A 26,055-nucleotide genomic window follows, 5' to 3' on the forward strand; every position below is an offset into this window, starting at 1 on the left:
AAAAATAAAGGGCCTGGCACGAAGGATTTTACATTACTATATCCATAATGAACATCATGGATTTTCCTAGGGTTGGAATTGAAAAGTTGACAATCATTATATAGACTCTACCGAATGGCAAGTCGATCAAATTTTTATCGAAGAGAATTTGAACTTGATGCCTCTTTCAATATTTAAAGAAAATATCACTAAACACTTGATGCGTCCGATCATGTTAAACTAAAAAGTTTTTTTTACAAGAGGATTGGGCTGGTGATGATGGGCTTTCGGCAAGAAGAGGGGTTGCTGGCCTGCAAGAATAATGATTTGAAACCACCTCCCGGCGCGCGCGCGCCGGGGCAAGTTTTTTTTACAAGAGGATTGGGCTGGTGATGATGGGCTTTCGGCGAGAAGAGGGGTTGCTGGCCTGCAAGAATAATGATTTGAACCCCCCCGGGGGGTCCCTCTTCATACTCTCCAGCCTCCATCCAAGCTTTCCCAGAATTCCCCCTATTCCCCTTCATAGAGTCAAAACCCTAATCTCTAATTTCTGCAATTCCGGTTTTAACCACGCACGATGTACCCCGGGCTTCTCTGAGAGTACTTTCACTGAAGAAGAAAGCCCCAATGCTCGTGCTATAACGTCGCCGTCAAGTGTTGCAGTTTAGCCTCGCTTTACTCCACGGCTTTTCTGTGTCAAATCGACCACTACATCTCTCGCAACAACCCTAAATCTTTTCGTCAATTTTCAGTAGCGTACGATCCGATGCGCCTCGACACACCTTAAGCCTGTTTTTGAAAAATATCCGAAAACAGAGCTAGTCACGGAGGCGCAGATCCTATTGCGGTGTCAAACGTGGGGGTTTTTCTCTTCTCATAGCTTTGCCTCTAAAAACGTCCGCTAAATTTTCAGAATTTCGATATTTTTATGTATTGTGGTATTGTTTTGTGAAATTTCGGCGATGATTACAAATTATCAGCGCTTCTGAGAGCAATCGATGAAGTAGAATGTGATAATCAATGGTTGAATTTCTTGATATGTGCCATTCAAGTTTTTGATTTGCTGATTTGGGGTGGTGATATTTTTGGGTTTTGTTGATTAATGTTGGCGGTGATGACTAAATTTTACAGCTTTATGCCAGTTCTGCTTCAGAAAATTCGTGATTGAGAGAGCTGTTTCATACTCTGAGCAATGTGTTTATTAATTGATTTTGTTTTTCTTTAGTGTTTTGGATTTCTGTGTTCTTGGAGGTGCCGATGACGATTCAATCCACTTGTTCGAGGTGCAGTGGAATTGAGACCCTGTTTACAGGGAGAACCCCTCAGTGAAACTGCATTCATATGAATTTAATGGATTTAACCAAGGTCTTAATCTTAATTACCGTCCTAGTCAAATGTTTTTGTGTCAATTGTTTGGTTTGTTGTCTGTGTAAGATTAGTAGTTGTTTGTTATGTTGTTAGTTGACCGTGATTGTTGTGGCCTGTGATCATTCAATCCGCCTTTGTTAGGTGTAGTGGAGCTGAGACCTTGTTTACAAGGAGAACCCCTCGGCGAAGCTACATTGCATGTGAAATTAATGGATTGAACTGGGGTTCTAAATCTTAATTACTGCATCAAAGTCCGTTGTTTTTGTGCTAATTGCTTGTTTTGTTGATTAGGGTTTATTGTTTTGTTAGGATTAAGGAATGTTTAGGTGTCAATGATGTTACAATCCAACGTGTTTGAGGTGTAGCGGAAGTGAGAACCTGCTTTTGTGCAGGTCGAACCTACTCGTCGAAACTACGATCCCTTGACAGAAACGATGTAGCTGAGGCATTGCAGTCATATGTTTTTGTTGTGTATGGTGTTTAAATGTTCGTTTTGAGTTTCAACTATACCCTTGTCCTTTTTTGATTGGGTAAAATGTTGTCATCAGCTTCATCTTGTGTTACTGGTCAAGACTGGAGTTAAACAACAACACTACATCTAATCAAACTAATTTTGTTTCTTTTATTTTTTTGATTCATTTTTAATTGTCATTTTAACCATAATGGTTCTTGAAATTTGTTTAACTTCTTATTTTAGTTTTTGAGATTTGAAATCAATAGAAGTGGTTTTAATTTTAGATCGGATCAAAATGATAAAATTACCTTTAATATAATAAATAATAGACTAAAATGATTTGATAAAAAATTGTGTGTATTTTGTTATTTTATTCTTATTTTATGGAGATTTTTATAGAATGATTAAAATGATTGTTTGTGAACAAACTCAATGATTAATTTTATTAATTTCAAATCTCAATGACCAACTTTATTAATTTCGAATCTCAGATTGTACAATTTTTTTATTTGAATTAGACCAAAAACAGACTTGTTGTAAATGAATGTTGAGGGAGAGTGATGTGGTGAGGTCGTTGTTGCTGTTGTGTGTTTGTATGTGTGTGTAGCTCAGGAATGGAGAGGGAGAGGATGCAAAGAAGAGAGGTGAGGGAGAGTGTTTCCAGGGCAGAGACAAGGAGGAGGAGAGGGAAAAAGAGAGTGTTCTAGAGAGAGAGAGATCACGGCAAATGGGGAGAAATCTACCATGTGTTGCCATCCTAAGACCATCTCCAATGGTTGGGCTAAAAGTCAAAATTTTTAGCCCGAAAAATTTAGCTTTTAGCCCAAAAACAACTTTTTACTCCAACCATTCTATCCTAAAATTTTAATCCCGGATTATTAAAAAATGAATTTAGATTATTTTTTTTGTTAAATTAAATTTAAAAAAAAAATAAATATGTAGACTATCGTAAATTAATTTTATGACCATTTTAATCTAAAAAAATTTAAATTCCGATAAATATTAGGTAGAGTCCACCCCGATTTCTGGGCTAAATTTCAGGGGGAATTTGACATTGGTTTAGCATTTAGCATTTAGCTCAAAATTTCCCCTTGGATTGGAGTGAGTTCGGGGGGAAATTTTGAGGGGTAATTTGGCTTTTAGCTCACCATTGGAGTTGGTCTAATGGTCTATGATGGAGAAATATCTTCAATTGTAAAATTACCAAAATACCCTTATTATTTCGAGTCCCGTAAAATCTTCGTTTAGCTTTAAATTCACTTACGCTTGCACGCACGTATTTGTAACGACGAGTATTACGAGACTACTTTAAGGGAATGAATCTTACATGACATGATAATGCAATCAACAAAAGTCAATGTTTTTGCTTTGGAGGGTATTTTTGTAAATTCGTGCATTAAAATTATAAAAATTGTAATATTTGAAGACGGGTCGTTACAGTATGGATGGGTTCAGATTATACAATCTTTTGATTAAAATCAGACCAAAAACAGACTTGTACTTGTAAATGAATGTTGTTGTAAGCTGTGGTAATGGGAGTTTGAAAACTTTCAACATATCCTTCTTTGTTTTTGTGATTAATTTTTGTTAGTTGTGGATTGGAAAAGATTTTATTATAATTAACAACATTTAAGCTCAAAACCTCTTAAACGGAAGCTCCATCTCTTCCCATAATTTGTAGTGAGCATTAGTGCTTAGCTTGGTACATTAGCTTGCAGGTGAAGCAATCTAACTTGAACGTGTCCTAATCCTTAACTCGAAGCTCCATCTGTTTACGGGCTTTGGATATGTGATGCCTCAAGGTTTTACACTATTTATATTGTCTAGTATTGGTGAATTAGAACGGAACTGTAGTACTGCCAGAAGTTTTGACAGAGGAAGAACAATGTTCAAACCCATTCCATATATTGAATTTTCTGAAGAAAGTTGAGGTCCTTCATGTGTGGCGACTTTTCGAGCCTAACAAGTGGACAACACAACAAGGTGACGTGGAGCACATGTGGTCGTTTGGGTTCACACATGGGACAACCTGCTTTGATACCATGAAGAAAGTTAGGGTTCCACCATAAAACCAAATGACAATATGGAGAGTAGCCCAAGATCGTATAAGCCCATAGCACGACATGTCCCTCACCGATGTGGGACAAACTTTTCCTCACATCATCAAATCTCAACACGTTCCCGCAAGTATGACCAATTTTCAAGTCTACACGTGGATAACAACTGGGTGACGCATGAGCACGTGTGGCTCATGGACTTTCACACGAGAGGCAACATGCTCTGATCTCATGAAGAAAGTTGAGGTTCCACTATAAAACCCAACCTCTTATAAGCCTATACAAGGTTCCTCTTTCCATCAATGTGATGTTGGGAAAAAACTTAGAGTACACAACTCTAACACAAGTGTTAGAGAGACAATACAAGTAAACAAATTACTTGTATTACATAAACAAAATATTACAACACAAACTATCAAAGACACTCTTGAGAAGCTATGACACTCACTCACTTTCTAGAGACAAACTCTAGAGCACTCACACTCTTACAAGACTATTCTTTCTTCTCACTCTCACTTGCTTGTTTGCTTACAAGCTTACTTGGTTGGTTGCTTGTTGATTTGTTGATACAAATGGTGTGGATGCCTTCTCCTTTTATAGGTATGGATGGAACCTTGGAGAAGCATGGACACACCATGCTAGAGATATCTAGATAATTCCACTAACTTCCTAAGTTAGAATTATCTACACTAATCTTGCATGTTGGTGGAAACCTCACCATTCTTCTAGACTCTTCCACCAACTTAAGAAACAACATTCTAGTCATTTCTACAAAGTACTACCTTAACTTGGATAATCTAGCTAACCAACCTTAGTGAATGTTCTAGAATTCTTTATTTTAGATTTGTGTAGGTTCTTTAATGAGATGGGGTTGATTTCTTTAACACGTGAGATTCATTCTTAACATTTTCTACAAATACTTTGTTTATAGAAAAGACGAACAATGTTCTAGCCCTTTCCATACATTGAATTTTCTACAAAGACTTTGCTCAAATGTGAAGGGTTGAATAGTTGACTTAGTTGACTCGCAATGATCACCACAAAAAGGGCATATAGGTTAAGTTCCAGCAACAAGCATACGGTAAATCTTTGTCTGCCTGCTGAATTCTTGTGCAGACATGAATACCAAACCAAACTCAAAGTTCGTGTTCTCCGTTATTTTACTATTTGCTTTTCTCGAGTTCCATGTTTCCCTTGCAGCTGACACCATCAGCGAAAACCAATCTCTCTCGGGCGATCAAACCATTGTCTCTGCAGGTGGGATGTTTGAGCTAGGTTTCTTCAAACCAGGTCAGCTTTCAAACTACTATATAGGCATATGGTACTCCAAGCAAGTGGTATCTGAGAGTACCGTTGTTTGGGTAGCAAATAGGGAAATACCAGTATCTGATAGATTTTCTTCGGTGTTGAGCATCTTAGATGGTAATTTAGTTCTCTTGAACATGTCCAAAATCCCGGTTTGGTCAACAGATTTAAACTCCACCACCAGTTCTGGTTCTGTACAAGCAGTTCTTTTGGATAGCGGAAACCTTGTCTTGATAGCAGGCTCTAGTAATAATACATCGGAGCCCTTATGGCAAAGCTTTGATCATCCAACCCATACTTTGCTACCAGGAGGTAAACTTGGATTCAACAAAATTACCAATCATACCCAAATTCTCACTTCATGGAAGAGTTTGGAGGATCCTGCACCAGGTCTTTACTCTTTTAAGCTAGCCCCGGATGAAAGCAATTCGTATATCTTACTGTGGAATAGGTCTAAACAGTATTGGACCAGCGGACCATGGGATGGAAGTTCACATATTTTCAACCTGGTTCCTGAAATGAAGCAATTTAATAACTGAGCCCTTAATATCTTCAATTATAGTTATGTTACGAATGAGAACGAAAGTTATCTCACATATTCTCCCAACAATCCTAAAATTGCATATCGAGGCTCGATATCTGCCTCGGGACAGATTCAGCTACTAAGGATGGAGAATTCCAAGCAGTGGGAATTGTTTTGGTCTCAACCAAGACAGTGTGCTGTTTATGCTTCTTGTGGGGCTTTCTCCAGTTGCAAACCCACACCCTTGAACTACTGCAAATGTTTGAAGGGCTTTGTGCCAAACCGGCAGAGTGATTGGGACTTGCAGATTTATTCCCGTGGATGTTCAAGAAGAACCAGTGTGAAGTGTGGGAATGCTACGGGAGACGGGTTTCTAAAAGTAAATAGCGAGTCATTGCCTGATAATAGACAATATGAAGGTGCTCTTAGTATCGAAAGTTGTAGATCAGCCTGCTTAAATGAATGCCAGTGCACTGCTTATGGCCATGACAATGACAATGGATGTTCAATCTGGCATGGAGATGTCTTGAATCTGCATGAATTTGAAGCAAATGGCGGTGATGGAAGAACTTTATACATCAGAGCTGCAGCTTCTGACATCAAGGAAAAACGTAATAATAGTAATAATAGAAAGATTATTCGTGTCGCAATTAGTGATCATTATTTTGGCGCCATTATCTTGATGTTGTCAACAAAATCTTTTTCTTCTCTTTGCAGGTGTAATTAAGCCGTCCCTTTTGATTGCAATCGTCTCAACAATCACTGGTTTAATTGTTGTCGTTTTTGGCTGTTTCTTATGGAAGAAAACTTTGGAAAAGAAAAGGTACTGCTTCCACTCGATCTCACCTCTCTCTGTCTTTTTCTCTCAGACGTGTTCTAACACTATGACTAAAACAGAGAGCATAAGAAGAACCATAATGAGAGTAAAAGTAAATTTGATGTTGGAGGTGGAGGTAGAACGGATGATGCAGAACTACCGATCTTCGGTTTAAGGGCTGTAGTAGCTGCTACAAACAACTTTGCTGAATCTAATAAACTCGGGGAGGGAGGATTTGGCCCTGTTTACAAGGTGACACTTCCACCATGTGCTTTAAATACATGTACATTTCTCTTCTCCTGAACACTTTTGTTTATTTCTGACCTAAACAAATATCCAAGGAGAATTAAAGGACAAAAATGAATAGGAGTGTGCAGGAGAAAAAGGCTGTGCAAAAATCATTCCCCCTTTCGAAAATATGATTTTTTTTTTTTTTTTTTTCTTTGAACTTCAAAAAATATTTTCTATTGTGCGCTTTTCTTCCTCTGTACAGGGAATTCTGGCTGAAAATCAAGAAGTAGCCATTAAAAGGTTATCAAAAAAGTCAGGCCAAGGACACCAGGAGTTCATGAATAAGTTAAAACTTATTGCCAAGCTCCAACATACCAATCTCGTTAGGCTCTTGGGTTGCTGTCTTGAAGATGAGGAAATGATATTGATCTACGAGTACATGCCCAATCGGAGCTTAGACAAACTTTTATTTGGTAAATACACTCTAATGACTTATTAATTCTTTGTTTCTGCAAATTATTTTCCTTGTGTGCAAATGTCATGTACTGCAAGATGCATATTATGCACTGTGTCCAACATTTTTTCTAAAATGAAAAGAAAAACACTTGCTCATCTTTCTTCGTGTTTTGTCCAATCAGATGCATCTGAAAAAATTGAATTAAATTGGGGAAGACGTTTTCGAATTATAGAAGGCATCGCTCAAGGAGTACTTTATATCCACAAGTACTCGAGATTGAAAATCATCCACAGGGACCTAAAAGCAAGTAACATATTGTTGGATGGAGCCTTGAATCCCAAAATTTCAGACTTTGGAATGGCAAGGATTTTCGAGATAAATCAGACTGAAGCAAATACAAATAGGGTTGTTGGCACATAGTAAGTCTACGTATATCTGGGACATGTTTTCATTCAAGTAATGTTCTATTGCTTACTTCTCTACATATTGTCAATTCATGCGCAGCGGCTACATGTCACCCGAGTATGCGAGATATGGTCATTTCTCTGAGAAATTAGATGTATTCAGCTTCGGAGTGTTGTTGTTGGAGATTGTAAGCGGAAAGAAGAATGCTGCTTTTTATCGCCTTGAACATTCACCAACTCTTGCTGGATGGGTAAGTACTGAAAAATTATTCTAAAACTCATGGTCATCCCATCTTTAAGCCTTTCAAATTCGCAAATGACTGTAAGTTCACCATTTTAATTAGGCATGGGAGTTGTGGAAAGATGGAAGAGGAATGGAGGTGATTGATGAATCAGTAAGGGAAACTTGTCGCCTCGATGAAGCTTTAAAGTGTATCCATGTAGGGTTTTTGTGCGTTCAAGAAGCTCCAGTTGATCGACCAACAATGTCTTCAGTAATTCTTATGTTGCAAGGCAATGAATCTACATCTCTTCCGCCTTCCAAAGAACCTGCCTTTTCAACACACAGAAATTCCAATATTGTTCGCCCTTCTGAAATGCCTACCATTTTTTCTCACAACTCAGTCACCAAGAGTTTGCTAGAAGGTCGATAGGCGTTGGAAGAGCAGTGACTGACAAGCAATTGAGAAAATAGTATAGTATATTAGAATAAACACCCCGACAACTAGCAGTTTTATACAAACACTTCAAGTTCAATTACACATTACCTAAGTTGTTTGTGTGTCTTATGGTTTTTGCCCATCCAAACTAAACCTATAATAGCAGCAGATTAAATTTATGTTATGTATTTTTCGGCTGCAAATGTGAGTGTAACCATACTTTTGGATATGTTCTCACGCGCACCCCTTGGTGCAACCATATTCATATTAATTTAAAATGAAATGTCACTTGTATCAAAAGAATAAAGAGCAGATTTTTTTACATCTTCCAACTTTCAGAAGACAAAAACTAAAAACAAAATTGGTCTAGAACAAAGGATTTTACATTCGTATATTCATAATTGACAACATGGGTTTTCCTATGGTTGGAATTGAAAATTTGACAAACATCTTATAGAATCTACCGAATGCAAGTTTGGCAACTAGAACTACAAGTAAACTATGTGCCCGATCAGTCTTTTTATCGATGAGGATTCGAACTCGATGCCTCTTTCAACATTAAAAAGCAAAATATCACTAGAACACTGAATGCGCCTGATCATGTTAAATTTAAGTTTTATTGACGAGAGTATGGGCTGGAGATGATGGTCTCTCGGCAAGCAGAGGGGCTGCTTGGCCTGCAAGAATAAATGGATTCGAACATCAACATTCTCCTTGTCGAGCTGAAACACAAGCACCAGTCTGCTCAAACTATAGAGGAACTGAATGCACCCTGCAGATCAAGTCAATAATAAATCAATTAAACAAACAGTTTGTGAATATCACTTCGATCTGGAAAATTTGAGGACCTTGGATAGTTTCACTTACAAGCTACAACAACAAAACAAACCAAGGTAAGAGTGTTGACCAACCAACGAATGCACCATTCTAACGGCGTTAATATCATCAATTTGAGTCCGATTACCACCAATGTAAGAATCAGTTTGGTTACAATTAGCACCAGTAAGGACATCAGTTTAATCTCAAAAAAAGCTCCGCTGCCAGTTTCGGCATTATTGTTCTCCACATCCTTGAAACCCATGATTCTGCTGATTCTTTATTGGGACGAGCCCAAAAACACAAAGCAAAAAAAAAAAAAAAAAAAAAAAAAAAATCAGGTTTAAACTTGTGTTTGAGAGAGACAACATGAGTATGGTATATATATGGAAGACGTACATATAAAATGTGTCCGTTTTGGGGCTTAGTTTTTGTGCTTCAAGTTTCTTCTTTTGAGTTCCTCTCATATTTGTTTCCTTTTGTGAGAAGAAAGCGTGAAAACCAAAGGGGAAATTAAAAGAAAACTGTTTAGCATTCCTAATATGATTGTTGATTCTCTTACCAGTTTTCGATCGATTGGCTTTGGACAACTTGTAAACTCATATTCTTTCTCTTTTCTTTTGGTCTTCAATCATCAAACATTCATATCAATTTACGATATGAATGGTCCAGTCGCTAATAGCACTTCAGTCTTTATATAGGGTGCGGTTGTTGCACCGGACTATCTTAGATTAGATTTGCTTAAATGACTAAGCTGGATTGACTTGACATGGACTAAGTGGTACTAGAATTATTTCATATGACTAGAGAAATTTTCTCATATGACTAGAACACACACCTCATCATGACAAGTGGTTTTCCCACCAATAACCTATTTGAGCTTTGAAATACGCCTAGACGCTTAGTTTCCCGGAAAATGCATAAACTCTTCAACCTAAATCACTAAAAACAACAAAACCCAGAAGAAAAAAAAAATGCTAATTAAAATCCAAGAGATAAAGGGGAGGAGGTAGAGAAGGACCAAATTTGAAGGGTTTGTGGGGAGAAGAACATACAGAAGGATTTGAAAAATGGCATTTTTTTTTTTTAAATATTACAAATTTGGCTTCTTTTCAAAAAAAATATTACAAATTTATTTTCATAATTTTATGTTTTCTGGGTTTTGATTTTCTGATCTTCCACACTGGATTTAGCTCTGAAATATTTTGTTCGAGCTCGTTCGTGTGCGGCTCACAGTATACGGAGGCCCATAAGAGGGTGGGGGAGGGAGGAGATAGACGGCAAACCAAAAGGTCCGGCCAACTATCCCTTTGGTTCCATGTCGAAATAAGAGGGGGAGAGAACGAGAAAGGATAGGAGAAAGAAAAAGAGGAAGAGAGAAAATAGAGGGAGCGTCCCGGGTGAAATCACAGGCGACGATGGACGTGGGTGGTTTAATATTTTGCCATCACCGACCTTTGTTTATGATTTTGCTGGTAACAATTGTAGGGGGAAGTCAGGAGGAGATGGGGGCGTCTTGGGATATTGAGACTAGAAAGCAAGTTTTGGGAACAGTGCAGGTCTTGTTTTTTTTATTTTTTAAATAAACTTTAAATGTATTAAATTGTTATGTTATAAGGATACAGGTGTTCATAGGTTATTTGACACGCTCGACCCTGATATTCTTCAAAAGACCATGGTAAGCATGTGCTGGCCGATCTTGTCCCTTGATCAGTATCTCAATTCTGGTCAACTTTTCCCAAATGATGATCTTGTTCCTTCTTCACCAGAGCTTGAAGAGCTTTCAATGGCCATCCTGTTGCCTCCAAGCTTTTGGTGCTCTCTATACTATTAGGTTCTCAATTTTCTTGCTTACCGTGTTATTTTCTTTTCGATCTGTTTGGCTTTTGAGAAAATGCATGACCAGAAAATGAGTTAGGCTCAAATATTTTCTATCATAGCATATAAAGACACATTCTTTTTTGGTTTTGGTTATATTTCAACGAAGTATCATTTTCTGAAGGCCAGTCCAGTTTATTGAATTTTTAGGTGTCAATGATGTTACAATTCAACATGTTTGAGCCGTAGCGGAAGTGAGAACCTGTTTTTTGTGCAGGGAGAACCTACTTGTGGAAACTACGATCGCTTGATAGAAACGATGTAAATGAGGCATTGTAATCATAGTTCTAGGATTTGTGTTTATGTTTTTTTTTTTTTTTTTTTTTTTTTTTTTTGTTTTTTTGGTCATGAAATGCTGGTTTTGAGTTTCAACTATATCCTTGCCTTTTTTCTCTTCTCACTTGATCAGCCTCTCAATTCTGATCAACTTTTCCCAAATGATGATCTTGTCCTTCGCTAGAGCTTCAAGAGCTTTCAATGGCCACCTTGTTGCCTCCAAGCTTCTGGTGCTTTGTACTATCAGGTTCTCAATTTTCTTGCTTACCATGTGTTCGGGCAAAGATTTCTTTGGAGAAAGATCCTCGAATCTCAGCACAGCTCCCCAAGGGATTGACACTTCGGATGTGCAGTCGAGCTCTTGCTTGTTGATGTGCTACAAGAAGAGGATAAAGTTAGTTCTGAAATGTGCCTTTGTGGGGCCTTACGTATAGGCCTTAAAGCTCACAATTAAAACTAACTAAGTGCTAGGCGTTCCACTGCTATCTCAGTATAGTAGATGTAGAACAAGTGTGTTTTTAGTTGATTATTTGCACCCCAAGTTACTCGGACTTATTGTTATCAAAGGATTGCCGTGGATGGGTAAGTCCACATTATCAAATATCCTACAACATGGGTTCTATAGAAAATATGATAATTCAACATATTCTAATCATAATACATCGTAAAACGTTTCACAAAACGTAATCATTAAATCATGTTTTTCATGTATGCATTTCTACTATTAAAACATGCCTTTTAGAATGAGTCCACTCACAGATGTTTGGCCACCAAAGAGCCATGCAAACTAACGAAGACAGAACGCTGTAATACATGCACCTAAGCACATAAAGGGTCCAATTAATAAAACTATATTCAAATGATTGAATTTGGAAAAATAAACGTTAAAAACGAATTCAGGACGTCAAATTACCCAAGAAATGTCCCGAGTAAATTTCGAAAAATACAACAAAAAAAATATTCTAGAAATATTCTCTAACGGAATATTCCTTAACAGAATATTCTCTGACGGAATATTCCATCAGTTGGGCTGGTGGGTTTGAGCCGAAAGGTCCTAGGCCCAAAGGCCTAGGTTATAAAGGTTAATGGATTGGGTCAAAGACCTAAAAGGGGTTTTGGGTTATTTGGGCCGCAAGGCCTGGGTTCACACGGCCCAAGGGCCTCTGGTTCTAGAAAACAAATAAAATAAATAAATAAATAAAAGGGGTTCGGGCTTTGGGGCTTAAAGGGTTTGGGTTGGTTGCGGGTTGGGCCTAAAGGCCCGTGGGTTTTCAGTTTGGCTAAGTGGCCCGAGCGTCTTAGGTCCAAACGGTTTTGGTTGTGGGTTGAAAGGCCCCAAGGCCTGGCTTCGAAGGAAAAAGGAAGCCGGTCTTCACGAAGGAGAAGGCCGGAGCTTCCAAGCTCTGGTCAACCCAAAGCTCGACTACACTCATCAACCTTTATGCCAAAATAAAGTTACGAAGGAAAAGATTCAAAATATACCTTCCTCGTGGCCAGCCGTGGCCGGAAGGTGGTCGGAAGGTGGTCAGAAAAGGACTTGGAACTCACGACATTCTCGCCGGAAAACTGGGTAGTTCTTCATCGTGCAGTTTCTACGTTCAAACCACCCAACGTTCATAAATTAACCTACTATAACCTAAAATAACAACTAAAGAGATCTAGGGTGCTTACCATGGCCGAAGATTCAAGAAACTCGCCGGAAAACTATGTGGGTGGTCTCAGCCCTTGTACTCGCAGAGAGAGAAGACGAAGGAGGGGGGTCCGAGGGTGGTATGGTCACCGGAGAGTAACTCACGGTGGTGGCGAAGATGTTGTGGGTGATGTTGCCGTGTAGTTCTCGGGGTGGGAATGAGGGAGTTGCATAGAGGGTTTCGGGGGAGAGAGTGAAGAGAGAACCCAGAGAGAGAAGAGAGGAGAAGGAGAGAAGGAGAGAGGTGCCACTTGGCAAACGGGTAAGAGGGGAGCTGGGGGAGGGGTGGGCCCCTTGGGCTCCCCAATTAAGATCCAAAAATAATTTTTTAAATAAAAACCAAATTTTAGTAAAATTATAAACTAAATTTTGGGAGGGGGGATTACACTCCTATGGCAATGAATCTACATCTCTTTCACTTTTCAAACAACCTGCTTTCTCAACACAAAGAAATTCTAGTCATGTTCGCTCTTCTGAAACACTTAAACACTTACCAATTTTTCCCAAAATGCAGTCACCATGAGTTTGCGAGAAGGTTGATAAGCATTGGAAGGGCAGTGACTGGCAATCAGTTGAGAATTTTTTAGTATAGTATATTAGAATAAACACCCCGACAACTAGCAGTTTATACAAACATTTCAGGTTCAATTACACACTACCCGAGCTGTTTGTGCGTTTCATGGTTTTTTCCCGTCCAAACTAAACCTATAATAGTAGCATATTAAATTTATGTTTTGTATTTTTTTAATTGCAAATGTGAGTGTAACCATACTTCTAGATATGTTCCCGCCGTACCCCTTGGTGCAACCGTATTTATATTAATTTAAAATGGAATATCATTTGTATCAAATGAATAAAGAGGAGATTTTTTTACATCTTCAAACTTTCAGAAGACAAAAACTAAAAACAAAATTGGTCTAGAACAAAGGATTTTACGTTAGTATATCCATAATTGATAACATGGGTTTTCCTATGGTTGGAATAGAAAATTTGATAATCATCATATAGAATCTACCGAATGCAAGTTTGGCATCTAGAACTATAAGTAAACTTTGTGCCCGATCAGTTTTTTTATCGATGAGAATTCGAACTTGATGCCTCTTTCAACATTGAAAAGCAAAATATAATTAGAACACTTGATGCACTGATCATGTTAAACTCAACTTTTATTGACGGGAGTATGGGCTGGTGATGATGGGCTCTCGGCAAGCAGAAAGGCTGCTTGGCCTGCAAGAATAATTGGATTCGAATCCTGCACCAGGTCTCTACTCTCTTGAGCTGGCCCAAGATGAAGGCAATTGAGATATCTTATTGTGGAATAGGTGTAAACAATATTGGACCAGCGGGTCATGGAATGAAAGTTCGGAAATCTTCAACTTGGTTCCTGAATTGAGGCTTAATTACATGTTCAATTATGGATATGTTACGAATGAGAATCAAAGTTATTTCACCTATTCACGTTATAATCATCAAATTGCACCTCGATGTTTGATGTCTGTCTCAGGGCAGATTCAGCAACTAACATGGTTTGAGGCTCCCAAGCAGTGTACTTTGTTTTGGTCTCAGCCAATACAATTGTACATGCTTTTTGTGGGGCTTTCTCCAGTTGCAATCTCACATCCTTGAACAGCTGCAAATGTTTGAAGGGCTTTGAGCCAAACCAGCAGAGAGATTGGGACTTGCAGATTTATTCTGGTGTGTGTCCTGTTCAAGAAGGACTAGTACGCAGTGTCGGAATGCTGCTACTATAAATGGGACGGGAGGCGAGTTTCTAGAAAAACATAGCGATTCATTGCCTAAAAATAAACAAATATGAACATGCTCTTAGTATTGAAAGTTGTGGATCAGCCTGCTTAAATAAATGCCATTGCCGGCGATGGAAGAACTTTACACATCAGAGCTGTAGCTTCTTGAAGAAAATTGAGATTCCATCGTAAAATTAATTGGCAATTTAGAGTATGACCTAACTACTTATAAGCAAATGTAAGGTCTTTACTCTCATCAATGTGAGATTCATTCTCAACATTTCTAATGACAAACCCAAATCCCGATGTTCGTAGAACATCGGAATGATCATGTGCTAGCAGATACCCGAAGGTGACGAAAACCATTTATTGAATGCAATGCTAAGAACTAAAAATATGAATAAGAATAATAGAAGTTTAAATATAATTATTACGCAAATGAGGAACATGTTCAGAGCATACAACTAACTAGAATACTAAAAAGAAATAATATAAAATTGAATGAATAAGAGGATGGGTCCTACATCGAGAGGAATCGAAGATGCCGATGCAGGAGTGCCTTGATGCCGGGATTGTATGCCTCGATTATAAGTCCTTAAGGGAACGCAAAACAAACATGATGACCAAATTGATATATATATATATATATATATATTGAAACAGTTATCAATATACTAACCCCTAAGTTTTATGAAAACTAATATCATAATAAGTAGTAGGTTTTCCGAAAATCCTATTATGCCATAAAACCTTCACAAAACATATTTCGTATATAGTGTGCTAACTAGTGGTATCAGTATCAGTATCTATTCAATCAGAACCCTTCATTTGCCAAACAGACCATTTAGAACACTTCATTTGCGAAATAGGCCCAACCTACGCCTGACACAAAGCCAATATACATATCATTGCCAAACAGGCCCAACCTACGCTCGACACGATCATTGTCAAACAGGCAAAACAGTGACCACTAGATACGCACAAAACATTGGATATAGTCTTTCTAAACACATGTATATATATCTCAAAAGCATCTTCATGGTATACAGTTATCCATCATTTATACTATAAAGAAGTGTGTGAAAAAATGTTCTAAATAGTATATCGTCATCCATCAGATATCCTACAAAAACATAGGTTCTATAAAAAATATGATAATTGAACATATTCTAAGTAAGCATAATATATCGTAAAACGTTTTACAAAACGTAATCAATAAATCATGTTTTTCATGTATGCATTTTCACTATTAAATCATGCATTTTAGAAGGGTCCACTCACAGATACATCGCTGCCGAAGAACTACGCAAACTATGAAGACGTAATAGCCACAATAAATGCACCTAAGCACATAAAGGGCACAATTAAAAAAAACTCTATTATAACAATTGAATTTGAGGAAACGGACGTCAAAAATGGGTTAAGAACATTGAATTACCTTGAGAAAAGTCTCGGTTAATTTTCAAAAAAGTCAACAACAAAATATTCCGTCAGGTCAAAGGGGGCTAAGTCAAAGGCCGGTTCTGGGCCTAGACTTTGGGTCGATTCCTCAAAATGGGGTTTTGGGTTTTGTAAGGGCTTGGGCTCAGTAACCCGGCACAGGGACAAAAGGTTTAGTTTTCAACGGGTCGAAGGCCTTACTTTGTTCGGCCCAAAGGCCTGGTTTGAATGGGCTTTGGGGCTTGAAAGCCCGGCCCGAGTTCTAATTGTGGGTCGCCGGACCCATTTGAAAGAGAAAGCCGAAATTCGGCCAGAAATTCCTCGAGCTCTAACGAAAACATGCGATTTAATACACCAAAATGAAGTCCAAACGATAAGGAAGAGATCTATACCAATTTCGAGGCGAGTGGTGGCCAGAGTTGGCCGGAAAGTGGCCTGAAAGCCACGGGTATTTGCCGGAATCTGGGTTTTTCTCCTCCGAGTTGTTTCCTCGTGGTTTTGTCGTCCAATACACACCCACACGATCAGAATTGAAAAATGGGACCAAAGGGGAAAGTTAAAAGGGTCTTCGAAGCTCACCTACAACGATGCAAGTCGGGGAGACAATGAACAGTGGCATCCGCCACTGTCGAGCTTCAGGGTAATCGGTCCGAGCTTCGTGGTAACAAGGTCCAGGTGGTGGACCGGTGGTGAATGGTTGTTGTCCGTGTGTCCGTGTGTACGTACGTACGTGTGTCTTGTGAAGCTCGAGGAAGGGGAGGGTGCAGCGAGGGAGAGGGAGGGAACCGTGAGACAAAGAGAGCTTTGAGAGAGGTGTAGGGTGCACGGGAAAAGGGAAGAAAGAGAGGGAGATGTACTTGGGCCCCGGGGGAACAAGACAAAAACACATGGGCCCCACGGGCATACACATTAAGACCCAAAACAATTTTTAAAATTCCGGGATGGGGTTTTACATCTAACGTTAAGAAAAAAAACATAGTAAGAGAATGATTATTCGTGTCTTACTTTGTTCCGTTACTCTTAATGTTATCCCGATGTTCTTTTTCTTTTCTTTGTAGGTTTAATGATTTTTTTGCTCATTGCTTGTTTTGTTGAATAGGGTTTAGTATTTTGTTTGGCTTAGGTAATGTTTCAGTGTCAATGAAGTTACAATCCAACGTGTATGAGGCGTAGCAGAAGTGAGACCCTACTTTTGTGCAGGGAGAACCTAGAACCTACACGTGGAAACTATAATCCCTTGATAGATTCGATGTATCTGAGTCAACGTAAGCATAGTTTTAGGTTGTGTATTTTTGTTGTGTCTTGTGTTAAAATATGTTTTTGAGTTTCAACTATACTCTTATACTTTATCAATCAGGTGTAGGGTCTGAAATAACTCAATGAATTGAAATGTTGTCTATCAGCTTCATCTCTTGTTACTGGTGGAGATTGGAATTAAACAACAACACTACACCTAATCACACCAATTTTGTCTCATTTACGGTTTTGTGATTCATGTTAAATTTCATCTAATTTGGGTTTTGTTGTCGAAGGATTTAGATTGTGTAGTTATTAATGAGTTTGTAGGATAATCAAGTTGTAGAAACAAGATCATGATTGGTGGAGAAAATGGTGTGCTGAAATCATTACCTTAGATTAATCATGTCTGGATGGGTACGGTTTGTAGGAATTCAGACCAAAAACAGAGACTTGGAAATGAATAAACTTTGTGGTAATGGGAATCTTAAAAGTTTCAACATATCTTTGTTTTTGAGATTACTTTTGTTACCTAAACTCGTATGGATTGGAAAAGATTATGATAATTAACAACTTTTAAGCTCAAAACCTCTTGAACCGAAGCAATCATGATCGTAGGTAGCCTCATTGAAATAACACATGAACCACAATTTATAGTAAGCATGAGTGCTTAATTTGGTACATTAGCTTGCAGTTGAAGCAATCTAACTCGAATGTCCCAATCCTAACTCATACCTCCATCTCTTCTCGGGTTTTGGATATGTGATGCCTCAAGGGTTTACACATTGTAGACTGTAGAGCATTGACGAATTTGAACAGAACCGTTATACTACCAGAATCTTTGGCAAAGGGCTTGACATTGAATTTTCTACAAGGTCTTTGTCGGTCCATGTGCCAGCTAATGAACCGTAATAACTGACTTAGTTGACTTACTGATCACCATGAAAAGATGTAGGTTAAGTTCCAGCAACGTGCATATGGTAAATCTTTGCCTGCCTGCTGAATGCTTTGTGCAGCCATTGATACCACACCAAACTCAGAGTTTGTGTTCTCCATTATTTTATTATGTGCATTTCTCGAGTCCCATGTTTCCCTTGCAGCTGACACCATCAGCGAAAAACAATCTCTCTCGAGCGATCAAACTATTGTCTCCGCAGGTGGGAATTTTGAGCTCAGTTTCTTCAAACCAGGTAACTCTTCAAACTTTTACATAGGCATGTAGTACACCAAACTTTTACATTGTTTGGGTGGCAAACAGGGAAAAACCAGTTTCCGACAAATTTTCTTCAGTTTTAATGATTTCAGATGGTGATTTAGTCCTGTTTAACAAGTCCAAAGCCCCTGTTTGGTCAATTTAACCTCCTCCTCCGCCACTGCACTTCTTTTGGATACCGGAAACTTCTCGGTGTCCAGTAATAGTTTATCAGAGCCGTTATGGAAAAGTTGGCTGCCAGGAGCTAGAATTGGGTTTAACACTGTTACCCAACAAACCCAAATTCTTACTTCGCGGAAGAGTTCGAAGGATCCTGGACAGGGTCTTTTCTCGCTTGAGTTAGACCGAACGGAAGCAATGCGTATCTCATACTGTGGACTCCACAGAATTGGATATGCATTGCATCCGTGACGCATACTTCACCCACCCTCTTTATGATCCAAAGATATTTTCTCGATTCGTGACGCATACTTCGGGGCAAATTCAACAGTTGTCATTGTGGGACATACCGTGCAATTTGGTTTGGTCCCAATGGAGAAAACAATGCGAAGTTTATGATTTGTGTGGTAAGCACCCTCGCCTATTATTGCTTGAACGGTTTTGAGCCGAAGGCGAAGAGAGACTGGGATTTAAAGGACTACCCTGGTGGGTGTTCGAGAAAAAACGATCTGCAGCTGAGGCAATCTAACTCGAACATTTCCTAATCCTATACCTCCATCTCTTCTTGTGTTCGATATGTGAATCCTCAAGAGTTTACACATTATTGTAGAGCATTGATGAAGTTGAACACAACCGTAATACATTGAATTTTCTACAAAGACTTTGTTCATATGCCAGCTAATGACAGAATGTGATGGGTTGAATAGTTGATTTAGTTGACTTGCTATGACCGCCATGAAAAGGGCATATAGCTTAAGTACAGTAACATGCACACGGTAAATCTTTGCCTGCCTGCTGAATTCTTTGTGCAGCCATGGATACCAAACCAAACTCAGAGTTCGTGTTCTCCGTTATTTTATTATGTGTATTTCTCAAGTCCCATGTTTACCTAGCAGCTGACACTATTGGCGAAAACCAATCTCTCTCTGGCGATCAAACCATTGGTTCTGCTGGTGGGATGTTTGAGCTAGGTTTCTTCAAACCTGGTCAGCTTTCAAACTACTATATAGGCATATGGTACTCCAAGCAAGTAGTATCTGAGATGACCGTTGTTTGGGTAGCAAATAGGGAAATACCAGTATCTGATAGATTTTCTTCGGTCTTGAGCATCTTAGACGGTAATTTAGTTATCTTGAACCAGTCCAAAACCCTGGTTTGGTCAACAAATTTAAACTCTACCACCAATTGTGGTTCTGTACAAGCAGTTCTTTTGGATAGTGGAAACTTTGTCTTGAGAGCGGGGTCTAGTAACAATACATCAGAGCCTTTATGGCAAAGCTTTGATCATCCAACCCATACTTGGCTACCAGGAGCTAAACTTGGATTCAACAAAATTACAAATCATACCCAAACTCTCACTTCATGGAAGAATTCGGAAACTCCTGCACCAGGTCTTTACTCTCTTGAGCTAGCCCAGGACGAAAGCAGTTGATATATCTTATTGTGGAATAGGTCTAAACAGTATTGGATCAATGCACCATGGAATGAAAGTTCACATATTTTCAAGGTGGCTCCTGAAAATCAAATGTTCAATTATAGTTATGTTACGAATGAGAACGAAAGGTATTTCACCTATTCTCTTTACGATCCAAAAACTGTATCTCGATGCTTCTTGTCTGTCTCGGGGCAGATTCAGCAACTAACATGGTTGGAGAAGCAGTGGACTTTGCTTTGGTCTCTACCATTACAACAATGTGATGTTTATGCTTTTTGTGGGGATTTCTCTAGTTGCAATCCTACATCCTCGGACAACTGCAAATGTTTGAAGGGCTTTGAGCCAAACCGGCAGAGTGATTGGGACTTGCAGATTTATTCTGGTGGGTGTTCAAGAAGAACCAGTATGCAGTGTGGGAATGCTACTAGTGCGAATGGGACGGGTGATGGGTTTTTGGGAGACGAGTTTCTAGAAATACATAGCATTTCATTGCCTGAAAATAACCAATACGGATACGTTCTTGGTATCGAAAGTTGTAGATCAGCCTGTTTAAATGAATGCCATTGCACTGCTTATGCTTATGAGAGCAACAGTTATTGTTCACTATGGCATGGAGATGTTTTTCTGCCAGAACTTGTAGCAAGTGACGGTGGTGGAAAAACTTTATATATCAGAGCTGCAGCTTCCGACATTAAGAAAAAAGGTAATAACAGAGTGATTATTCATGTCTTACGTGGAGCAATTAATCTTAATGTTGTCCCAGTGATTTTTTTTCTTTTCTTTGCAGGTTCAATTAAGCCGTCCCTTGTGATTGCAATTGTCACAACAGTCACAGGTTTGCTTCTTGTCATTTTTGGCTATTTCTTATGGAAGAAGACATTGGGAAAGAAAAGAGAGCAAAGGAATAGATATGGTGAGACTAAAAGTAAATTTGCTGCTGGAGGTGAAAAGAACGATGCAGAACTGCCGATCTTTGGTTTAAGGGCTATAATAGCTGCTACAAACAACTTCGCTGAAGCTAATAAACTCGGAGAGGGAGGATTTGGCCCTGTCTACAAGGTGATACTTCCACTGTGTACTCTAAATACTAAAACATTTTTCTCCTCATGCACACTTCTTGTTTATTTATGATCTTTGGATTGAATAATTCCAATGAGATGAATCATGGAGCAAAATACACATGGGTGTGCAGAAGGACAAAAAAGAGTGTTCGAAAATAATTTCTCCTTTCAGAAACATGATCGTTCCTTTTTACTTCTCTAACAATTTTTTCTCTTGTGCGATTTTCTTCCTCTGTGCAGGGAATTTTGGCTGAAAATCAAGAAGTAGCCATAAAAAGGTTATAAAAAAAGTCAGGCCAAGGACAACTGGAGTTCATGAATGAGTTAAAACTTATTGCCAAGCTCCAACATACCAATCTCGTTAGGCTCTTGGGTTGCTGTCTTGAAGATGAGGAAATGATATTGATCTACGAATACATGCCCAATCGGAGCTTGGACAAACTTTTGTTTGGTATGTGTGTGTGTGTGTGTGTGTGTGTGTGTGCTAATGACTTATGATTCATTCTGCAAATATATTGTTTTACTTGTGTTTAAATGCCGTGTACTGCAAGATCAAATGCACTGTGTCCAACATTTTATCTAAAATGAAAAGAAAAACATTTGCTCATTTTTCTTCATGGTTTGTCCAATCAGATGCATCTGAAAAAAGAGAATTAGATTGGGGAAGACGTTTTCGAATTATAGAAGGCATTGCTCAAGGAGTACTTTATATCCACAAGTACTCTAGATTGAAAATCATCCATAGGGATCTAAAAGCAAGTAACATACTGTTGGATGGAGCCTTGAACCCCAAAATTTCAGACTTTGGAATGGCAAGGATTTTCGGGATACACCAGACTGAAGCAAATACCAATAGGGTTGTTGGCACATAGTAAGTCTACATATACCTGGCACATGTTTTCATTCAAGTAATGTTCTATTGCTTACTTCTATACATATTGTCAATTCATGTGCAGCGGTTACATGTCACCCGAATATGCGAGATATGGTTATTTCTCTGAGAAATTAGATGTATTCAGCTTTGGAGTGTTATTGTTGGAGATTGTAAGCGGAAAGAAGAATGCTGCTTTTTATCGCTTTGAACATTCACCAACTCTTGCTGGATGGGTAAGTACTGAAAAATTATTCTTGCTCACAATCATTCTATCTTTAAGCCTTCCAAATTCGCTAATGACCGTAAATTCAACATTTTAATTAGGCATGGGAGCTGTGGAAAGAAGGAAGAGGAATGGAGGTGATCGATGAATCGGTAAGGGAAACGTGCCACCTCGATGAAGCCATGAAGTGTATCTATGTAGGGTTTTTGTGTGTTCAAGAAGCTCCAGCTGATCGACCAACAATGTCTTCGGTAATTCGTATGTTGCAGGGCAATGAATCTACATCTCTTCCACCTTCCAAAGAACCTGCCTTTTCAACATACAGAAATTCCAATCATGTTCGCCCTTCTGAAAAGCCTACCAGTTTATCCCACAACGCAGTCACCATGAGTTTTCCAGAAGGTCGATAGGGGTTGAAAGAGTAGTGACTGGCAAGCAGATGAGATAATAGTGTATTAAATTAGGAAAAAAAAAAAAAAAAAAGACATTGCGACAAATAAGTTTTATACAAACACTTATGTTAAAGTGTTTTTCAACTGCAAATAAGGGTGTAGCCATATTTCAAGTTATGTTCCCACCTCACCCCTTGGTACAAACGAAATTATATTAATATAAAAATATCGTTTGTAAGAAAAAAAAAAAGAGGAGATGTTTTTACAGTTTTCAACTTTCAAAAGATAAAAACTAAGAACAAAATTAGCATAATTGAAGGATTTAAGCACTTTCCATACATTGATTTTTTCTACAAAGACTTGGTCCATATGGCAGCTAATAAACAGTATGTGAAGGTTGAATACTTGACTTAGTTGACTTGCAAGCAGGCGAGAATATCTATCTGTATATAGATAAGCGAGAGGCTCACGAATGGCGACAAAATTTTGGGGTCATCCCATTTAAAACCTGTCCAAAATAATATATCAAATCACGTAAGGGTAATTTGGTAATTTGATCATACTAAAATATAAAGTATTGGGTTGTTGGACAAAAAAAAAAAAAAAAGATTAACAAAATGTTAGGGGTTCCATCTGTTCCCCCCACCCTCTCTCTCTCTCTCTCTCTCTCTCTCTCTCTCTCTCTCTCATTGTTTTTCTGCCTGCCTTTCTTTATCTCTCAAGCCCCCGATTATATAAATTTACACATACTGATAATAACGTGATTAAATTAGTTGTCAAATAATTTTTTTTTCACAAACGACATTATCTATACTAAGGAGGAGGGGGTGGGCTTAGCCTGACAATGAGTTATCGATAATGTGATTCAATTAGTTATTCTTTCAATATTATTTTCTTTATTTTTAAACATGTTCAAAACATCTTAAGAGGTGTGTAATGCTGGTTGTCACATCCCCGCCTGGGGCGGATCACTTCCCGAGCCCACTCCACCACCGTAGCACGATATTGTCCGCTTTGGGCTTACCATTCCCTCACGGTTTTGTTTTTGGGAACTCACGAGCAACTTCCCAGTGGGTCATCCATCATGGGATTGCTCTAGCCCTCTTCTCGCTTAACTTCGGAGTTCCTACGGAACCCGAAGCCAGTGAGCTCCTAAAAGGCCTCGTGCTAGGTAAGGATGAGAATATACATTTAAGGATCACTCCCCTGGGTGATGTGGGATGTTACAATCCACCCCCCTTAGGGGCCCGACGTCCTCGTCGGCACACACGCGACCAGGGTTAGGCTCTAATACCAAATTGTCACATCCCAGCCTGGGGCGGATCACTTCCCAGGCCGACTTTACCACCGTAGCACGATATTGTCCGCTTTGGGCTTACCATTCCCTCATAGTTTTGTTTTTAGAAACTCACGAGCAACTTCCCAGTGGGTCACCCATCATGGGATTGCTCTAGCCCTCTTCTTGCTTAACTTCGGAGTTCCTACGGAACCCGAAGCCAGTGAGCTCCCAAAATGCCTCGTGCTAAGTAAGGATGAGAATATACATTTAAGGATCACTCCCCTGGGTGATGTGGGATGTTACACTGATTATAAAAAAAGTCTTTCGCACACAGATAATAATTTCTCTCGCAAATAATAATGTGATTAAATTAGTTGTCAAATAATTATATTTTTTTTAACAAATGATATTATCTACACTAAGGGAGATGGTTGGGTTTTAGCCTCACAATGGGCTAGCAATAATGTGATTCAATCAATTGTTCATTAAATATTATTTTCTCTATTCTTATTGTAAATTCTATAGAGACCAATTTTATTATGTAAATTCAATTGGTTTAATTGATTTATGAGGAATTTCTTCTAGCATGATCTAAGATTATTCATTTACTTCAAATATTTGACTTTCCTTTTGTCAATTTATGCATATAAATACATTTAAAACGTGTAAGTCGCGCATAGCATGCCGTGATTTAAAAAATATCTTCTGCACGCGAATAGAACTACCCTGATAACTATAAGTTTTATACAAACATTTAAGGGGTTAAATTGGAATGCACCCTGCAGAAACTTCAAAGAAATAAAGTTTATCTAGAAAGAAAATGACGTGTATACCAAACGGAGTAAAAATATGATGACGGTGTTCAAATAGTTAAGACACTAGCAAATGTACCAGCAGGTTGCTACGGAATTTGAAGCATTGTTGAAGATGTGGAAAGTTGCTAAAACATATATGCTAAAAAGTGGGGTTTATATACGTGTTACATCCATATGTTAATCAAGTGTTATTTACATTCGTATATTACATTACAAAAATTGGTGATGCTCAAGAAAAACAAATTGGGGATGCTCAAGGACTGTTTTTCGTAAGATATGGCTCTATCTCGTCCTAAATTGCATATGTTTACAACTATACAAAGTTAAAAAAAATCTAGTTTTATTCCACTGAAGACATCCAAATCCATAACTCCATTAATGGTATCTCATTTATTTTGTACAACAACATTGAACTGAAAAATCAAAAGAAGGAAATAAAAAACAGAATTTGATCACTCAGAGAATTGAATCACCTTAAATTGCATATAAATTGAATTTCAATTAAATTGAATGAAAGTATAAAGACGAAGGGAAAGTTGTCATAACTTTACCACGCAAGATTTTACTATGCCCGATTTCATTTGCATGTACCAAAATCAATTTACGAAATTAAGGTTGGGGTTTTCATATTGTCTATTGGGTAATTAAAGTCATGTGAAAAGTTAAAAAATAACCAAACCAACATCCAATTTAGTACACCTAAGAAAAACATAAGCAAGAAACTATTTCCAACTCATCATTCATTTATCAAACACAGTAATACAGTCATAGAAACACTCTTAACTCACTCACCAAAATTGAATTAATTAGATTGGATGTTGGGGTCAAAATTTTATGTCCGCCTAAGGATATTTGAGACTAAAAATTTAACTAAATTAGTTTAGCTTCCAAGTCATTTTTATTTTCGGTCTTCATATTTAGACTAAATATTTAACATTCTATAGTGTAGTTTCAATTTTAACTTTCCCATGAGCGCTTGTCTACCGGATTTATCTTCTTTAGCCTTTTGTTTGCAATTTGAATTATATGACTCAAAATATAGCCCAAATAGAACACAAATGGCCCATAGAAAACAAAATGCGAAATATTTACTAATCACTATTCATGGTTTTGGTCAAAGAACTCAAATTTCAGAGATACAAAACAGAGCAGCTCGTCTAAATCATTTATAAAGGTTACCTCCTTTTGGTTGAGAAACTGAAGGGTGACGCCAATTCTTCTTCAGCTTCCGCCTCCTTATGGAACTTGATCCACCGCCAGTCACATTTG

The 26,055-nt window shown here is 38.3% G+C and overlaps 2 protein-coding genes, 1 long non-coding RNA gene, 6 other non-coding genes and 1 pseudogene across 10 annotated transcripts; 9 read left to right on the forward strand and 1 right to left on the reverse strand.

Moving 5' to 3' along the window:
- Nucleotides 1-549: 549 nt before the first annotated feature.
- LOC137741251 (small nucleolar RNA snoR134) lies at nucleotides 550-695 on the forward strand. The gene has a single exon (XR_011069278.2). It is a non-coding gene; the product is annotated as a small nucleolar RNA snoR134 (small nucleolar RNA).
- A 241-nt stretch (nucleotides 696-936) lies between these two features.
- Nucleotides 937-1,025, forward strand: LOC137741248 (small nucleolar RNA U36a). Its single transcript, XR_011069275.2, has one exon. It is a non-coding gene; the product is annotated as a small nucleolar RNA U36a (small nucleolar RNA).
- A 57-nt stretch (nucleotides 1,026-1,082) lies between these two features.
- Nucleotides 1,083-1,174, forward strand: LOC137741218 (small nucleolar RNA Z223). The gene has a single exon (XR_011069248.1). It is a non-coding gene; the product is annotated as a small nucleolar RNA Z223 (small nucleolar RNA).
- A 58-nt stretch (nucleotides 1,175-1,232) lies between these two features.
- Nucleotides 1,233-1,346, forward strand: LOC137741222 (small nucleolar RNA Z278). Its single transcript, XR_011069251.2, has one exon. It is a non-coding gene; the product is annotated as a small nucleolar RNA Z278 (small nucleolar RNA).
- Nucleotides 1,347-1,859: 513 nt separating this feature from the next.
- LOC137741242 (small nucleolar RNA snoR97) lies at nucleotides 1,860-1,947 on the forward strand. The gene has a single exon (XR_011069269.2). It is a non-coding gene; the product is annotated as a small nucleolar RNA snoR97 (small nucleolar RNA).
- Nucleotides 1,948-4,900: 2,953 nt separating this feature from the next.
- LOC137740127 (putative G-type lectin S-receptor-like serine/threonine-protein kinase At1g61610) lies at nucleotides 4,901-8,578 on the forward strand. Of its 2 annotated transcripts, none has more exons than XM_088700278.1 (7): nucleotides 4,901-5,148; nucleotides 6,404-6,509; nucleotides 6,584-6,755; nucleotides 6,997-7,207; nucleotides 7,373-7,610; nucleotides 7,696-7,846; nucleotides 7,940-8,578. In XM_088700278.1, exons 1-7 carry the CDS (start codon nucleotides 4,977-4,979, stop codon nucleotides 8,246-8,248), a joined length of 1,359 nt encoding a protein of 452 aa, XP_088556404.1. In that variant the 5' UTR covers nucleotides 4,901-4,976; the 3' UTR covers nucleotides 8,249-8,578. The 2 variants fall into 2 exon arrangements, with proteins under 2 accessions (XP_088556404.1, XP_068336037.2); XM_068479936.2 differs by having other exon boundaries at nucleotides 4,936-6,297.
- A 5,575-nt stretch (nucleotides 8,579-14,153) lies between these two features.
- On the forward strand, nucleotides 14,154-15,281 carry LOC148694090 (G-type lectin S-receptor-like serine/threonine-protein kinase At2g19130 pseudogene; annotated as a pseudogene).
- A 353-nt stretch (nucleotides 15,282-15,634) lies between these two features.
- Nucleotides 15,635-16,937, reverse strand: LOC148694091 (uncharacterized). Its single transcript, XR_015966755.1, has 2 exons — nucleotides 16,492-16,937; nucleotides 15,635-16,002 (listed from the first exon to the last, which is right to left on the reverse strand). It is a non-coding gene; the product is annotated as an uncharacterized LOC148694091 (long non-coding RNA).
- Nucleotides 16,938-17,444: 507 nt separating this feature from the next.
- LOC137741241 (small nucleolar RNA snoR97) lies at nucleotides 17,445-17,554 on the forward strand. Its single transcript, XR_011069268.2, has one exon. It is a non-coding gene; the product is annotated as a small nucleolar RNA snoR97 (small nucleolar RNA).
- Nucleotides 17,555-18,578: 1,024 nt separating this feature from the next.
- Nucleotides 18,579-23,030, forward strand: LOC137740137 (cysteine-rich receptor-like protein kinase 10). Its single transcript, XM_068479949.2, has 6 exons — nucleotides 18,579-20,845; nucleotides 20,930-21,201; nucleotides 21,444-21,654; nucleotides 21,837-22,074; nucleotides 22,160-22,310; nucleotides 22,402-23,030. Exons 3-6 carry the CDS (start codon nucleotides 21,519-21,521, stop codon nucleotides 22,708-22,710), a joined length of 834 nt encoding a protein of 277 aa, XP_068336050.2. The 5' UTR covers nucleotides 18,579-20,845; nucleotides 20,930-21,201; nucleotides 21,444-21,518; the 3' UTR covers nucleotides 22,711-23,030.
- Nucleotides 23,031-26,055: the final 3,025 nt, after the last annotated feature.

The sequence above is a fragment of the Pyrus communis genome, chromosome 9, assembly GCF_041283825.1.
Source record: "Pyrus communis isolate YQ-2024b chromosome 9, ASM4128382v1, whole genome shotgun sequence".
Lineage (NCBI taxonomy): Eukaryota > Viridiplantae > Streptophyta > Magnoliopsida > Rosales > Rosaceae > Pyrus > Pyrus communis.

What these genes read in the sequence shown, in the direction of transcription:
- LOC137740137 (XM_068479949.2), top strand. Translation starts at nt 21,519, where the DNA reads ATGAATGAGTTAAAACTTATTGCCAAGCTCCAACATACCAATCTCGTT. An exon ending in CTTGGACAAACTTTTGTTTG is followed by an intron (nt 21,655 to 21,836) that starts GTATGTGTGTGT and finishes TTGTCCAATCAG; the next exon opens with ATGCATCTGAAAAAAGAGAA. An exon ending in CACCAACTCTTGCTGGATGG is followed by an intron (nt 22,311 to 22,401) that starts GTAAGTACTGAA and finishes CATTTTAATTAG; the next exon opens with GCATGGGAGCTGTGGAAAGA.
- LOC137740127 (XM_068479936.2), top strand. Translation starts at nt 5,832, where the DNA reads ATGGAGAATTCCAAGCAGTGGGAATTGTTTTGGTCTCAACCAAGACAG. An exon ending in GATTTGGCCCTGTTTACAAG is followed by an intron (nt 6,756 to 6,996) that starts GTGACACTTCCA and finishes TCCTCTGTACAG; the next exon opens with GGAATTCTGGCTGAAAATCA. An exon ending in AATAGGGTTGTTGGCACATA is followed by an intron (nt 7,611 to 7,695) that starts GTAAGTCTACGT and finishes ATTCATGCGCAG; the next exon opens with CGGCTACATGTCACCCGAGT.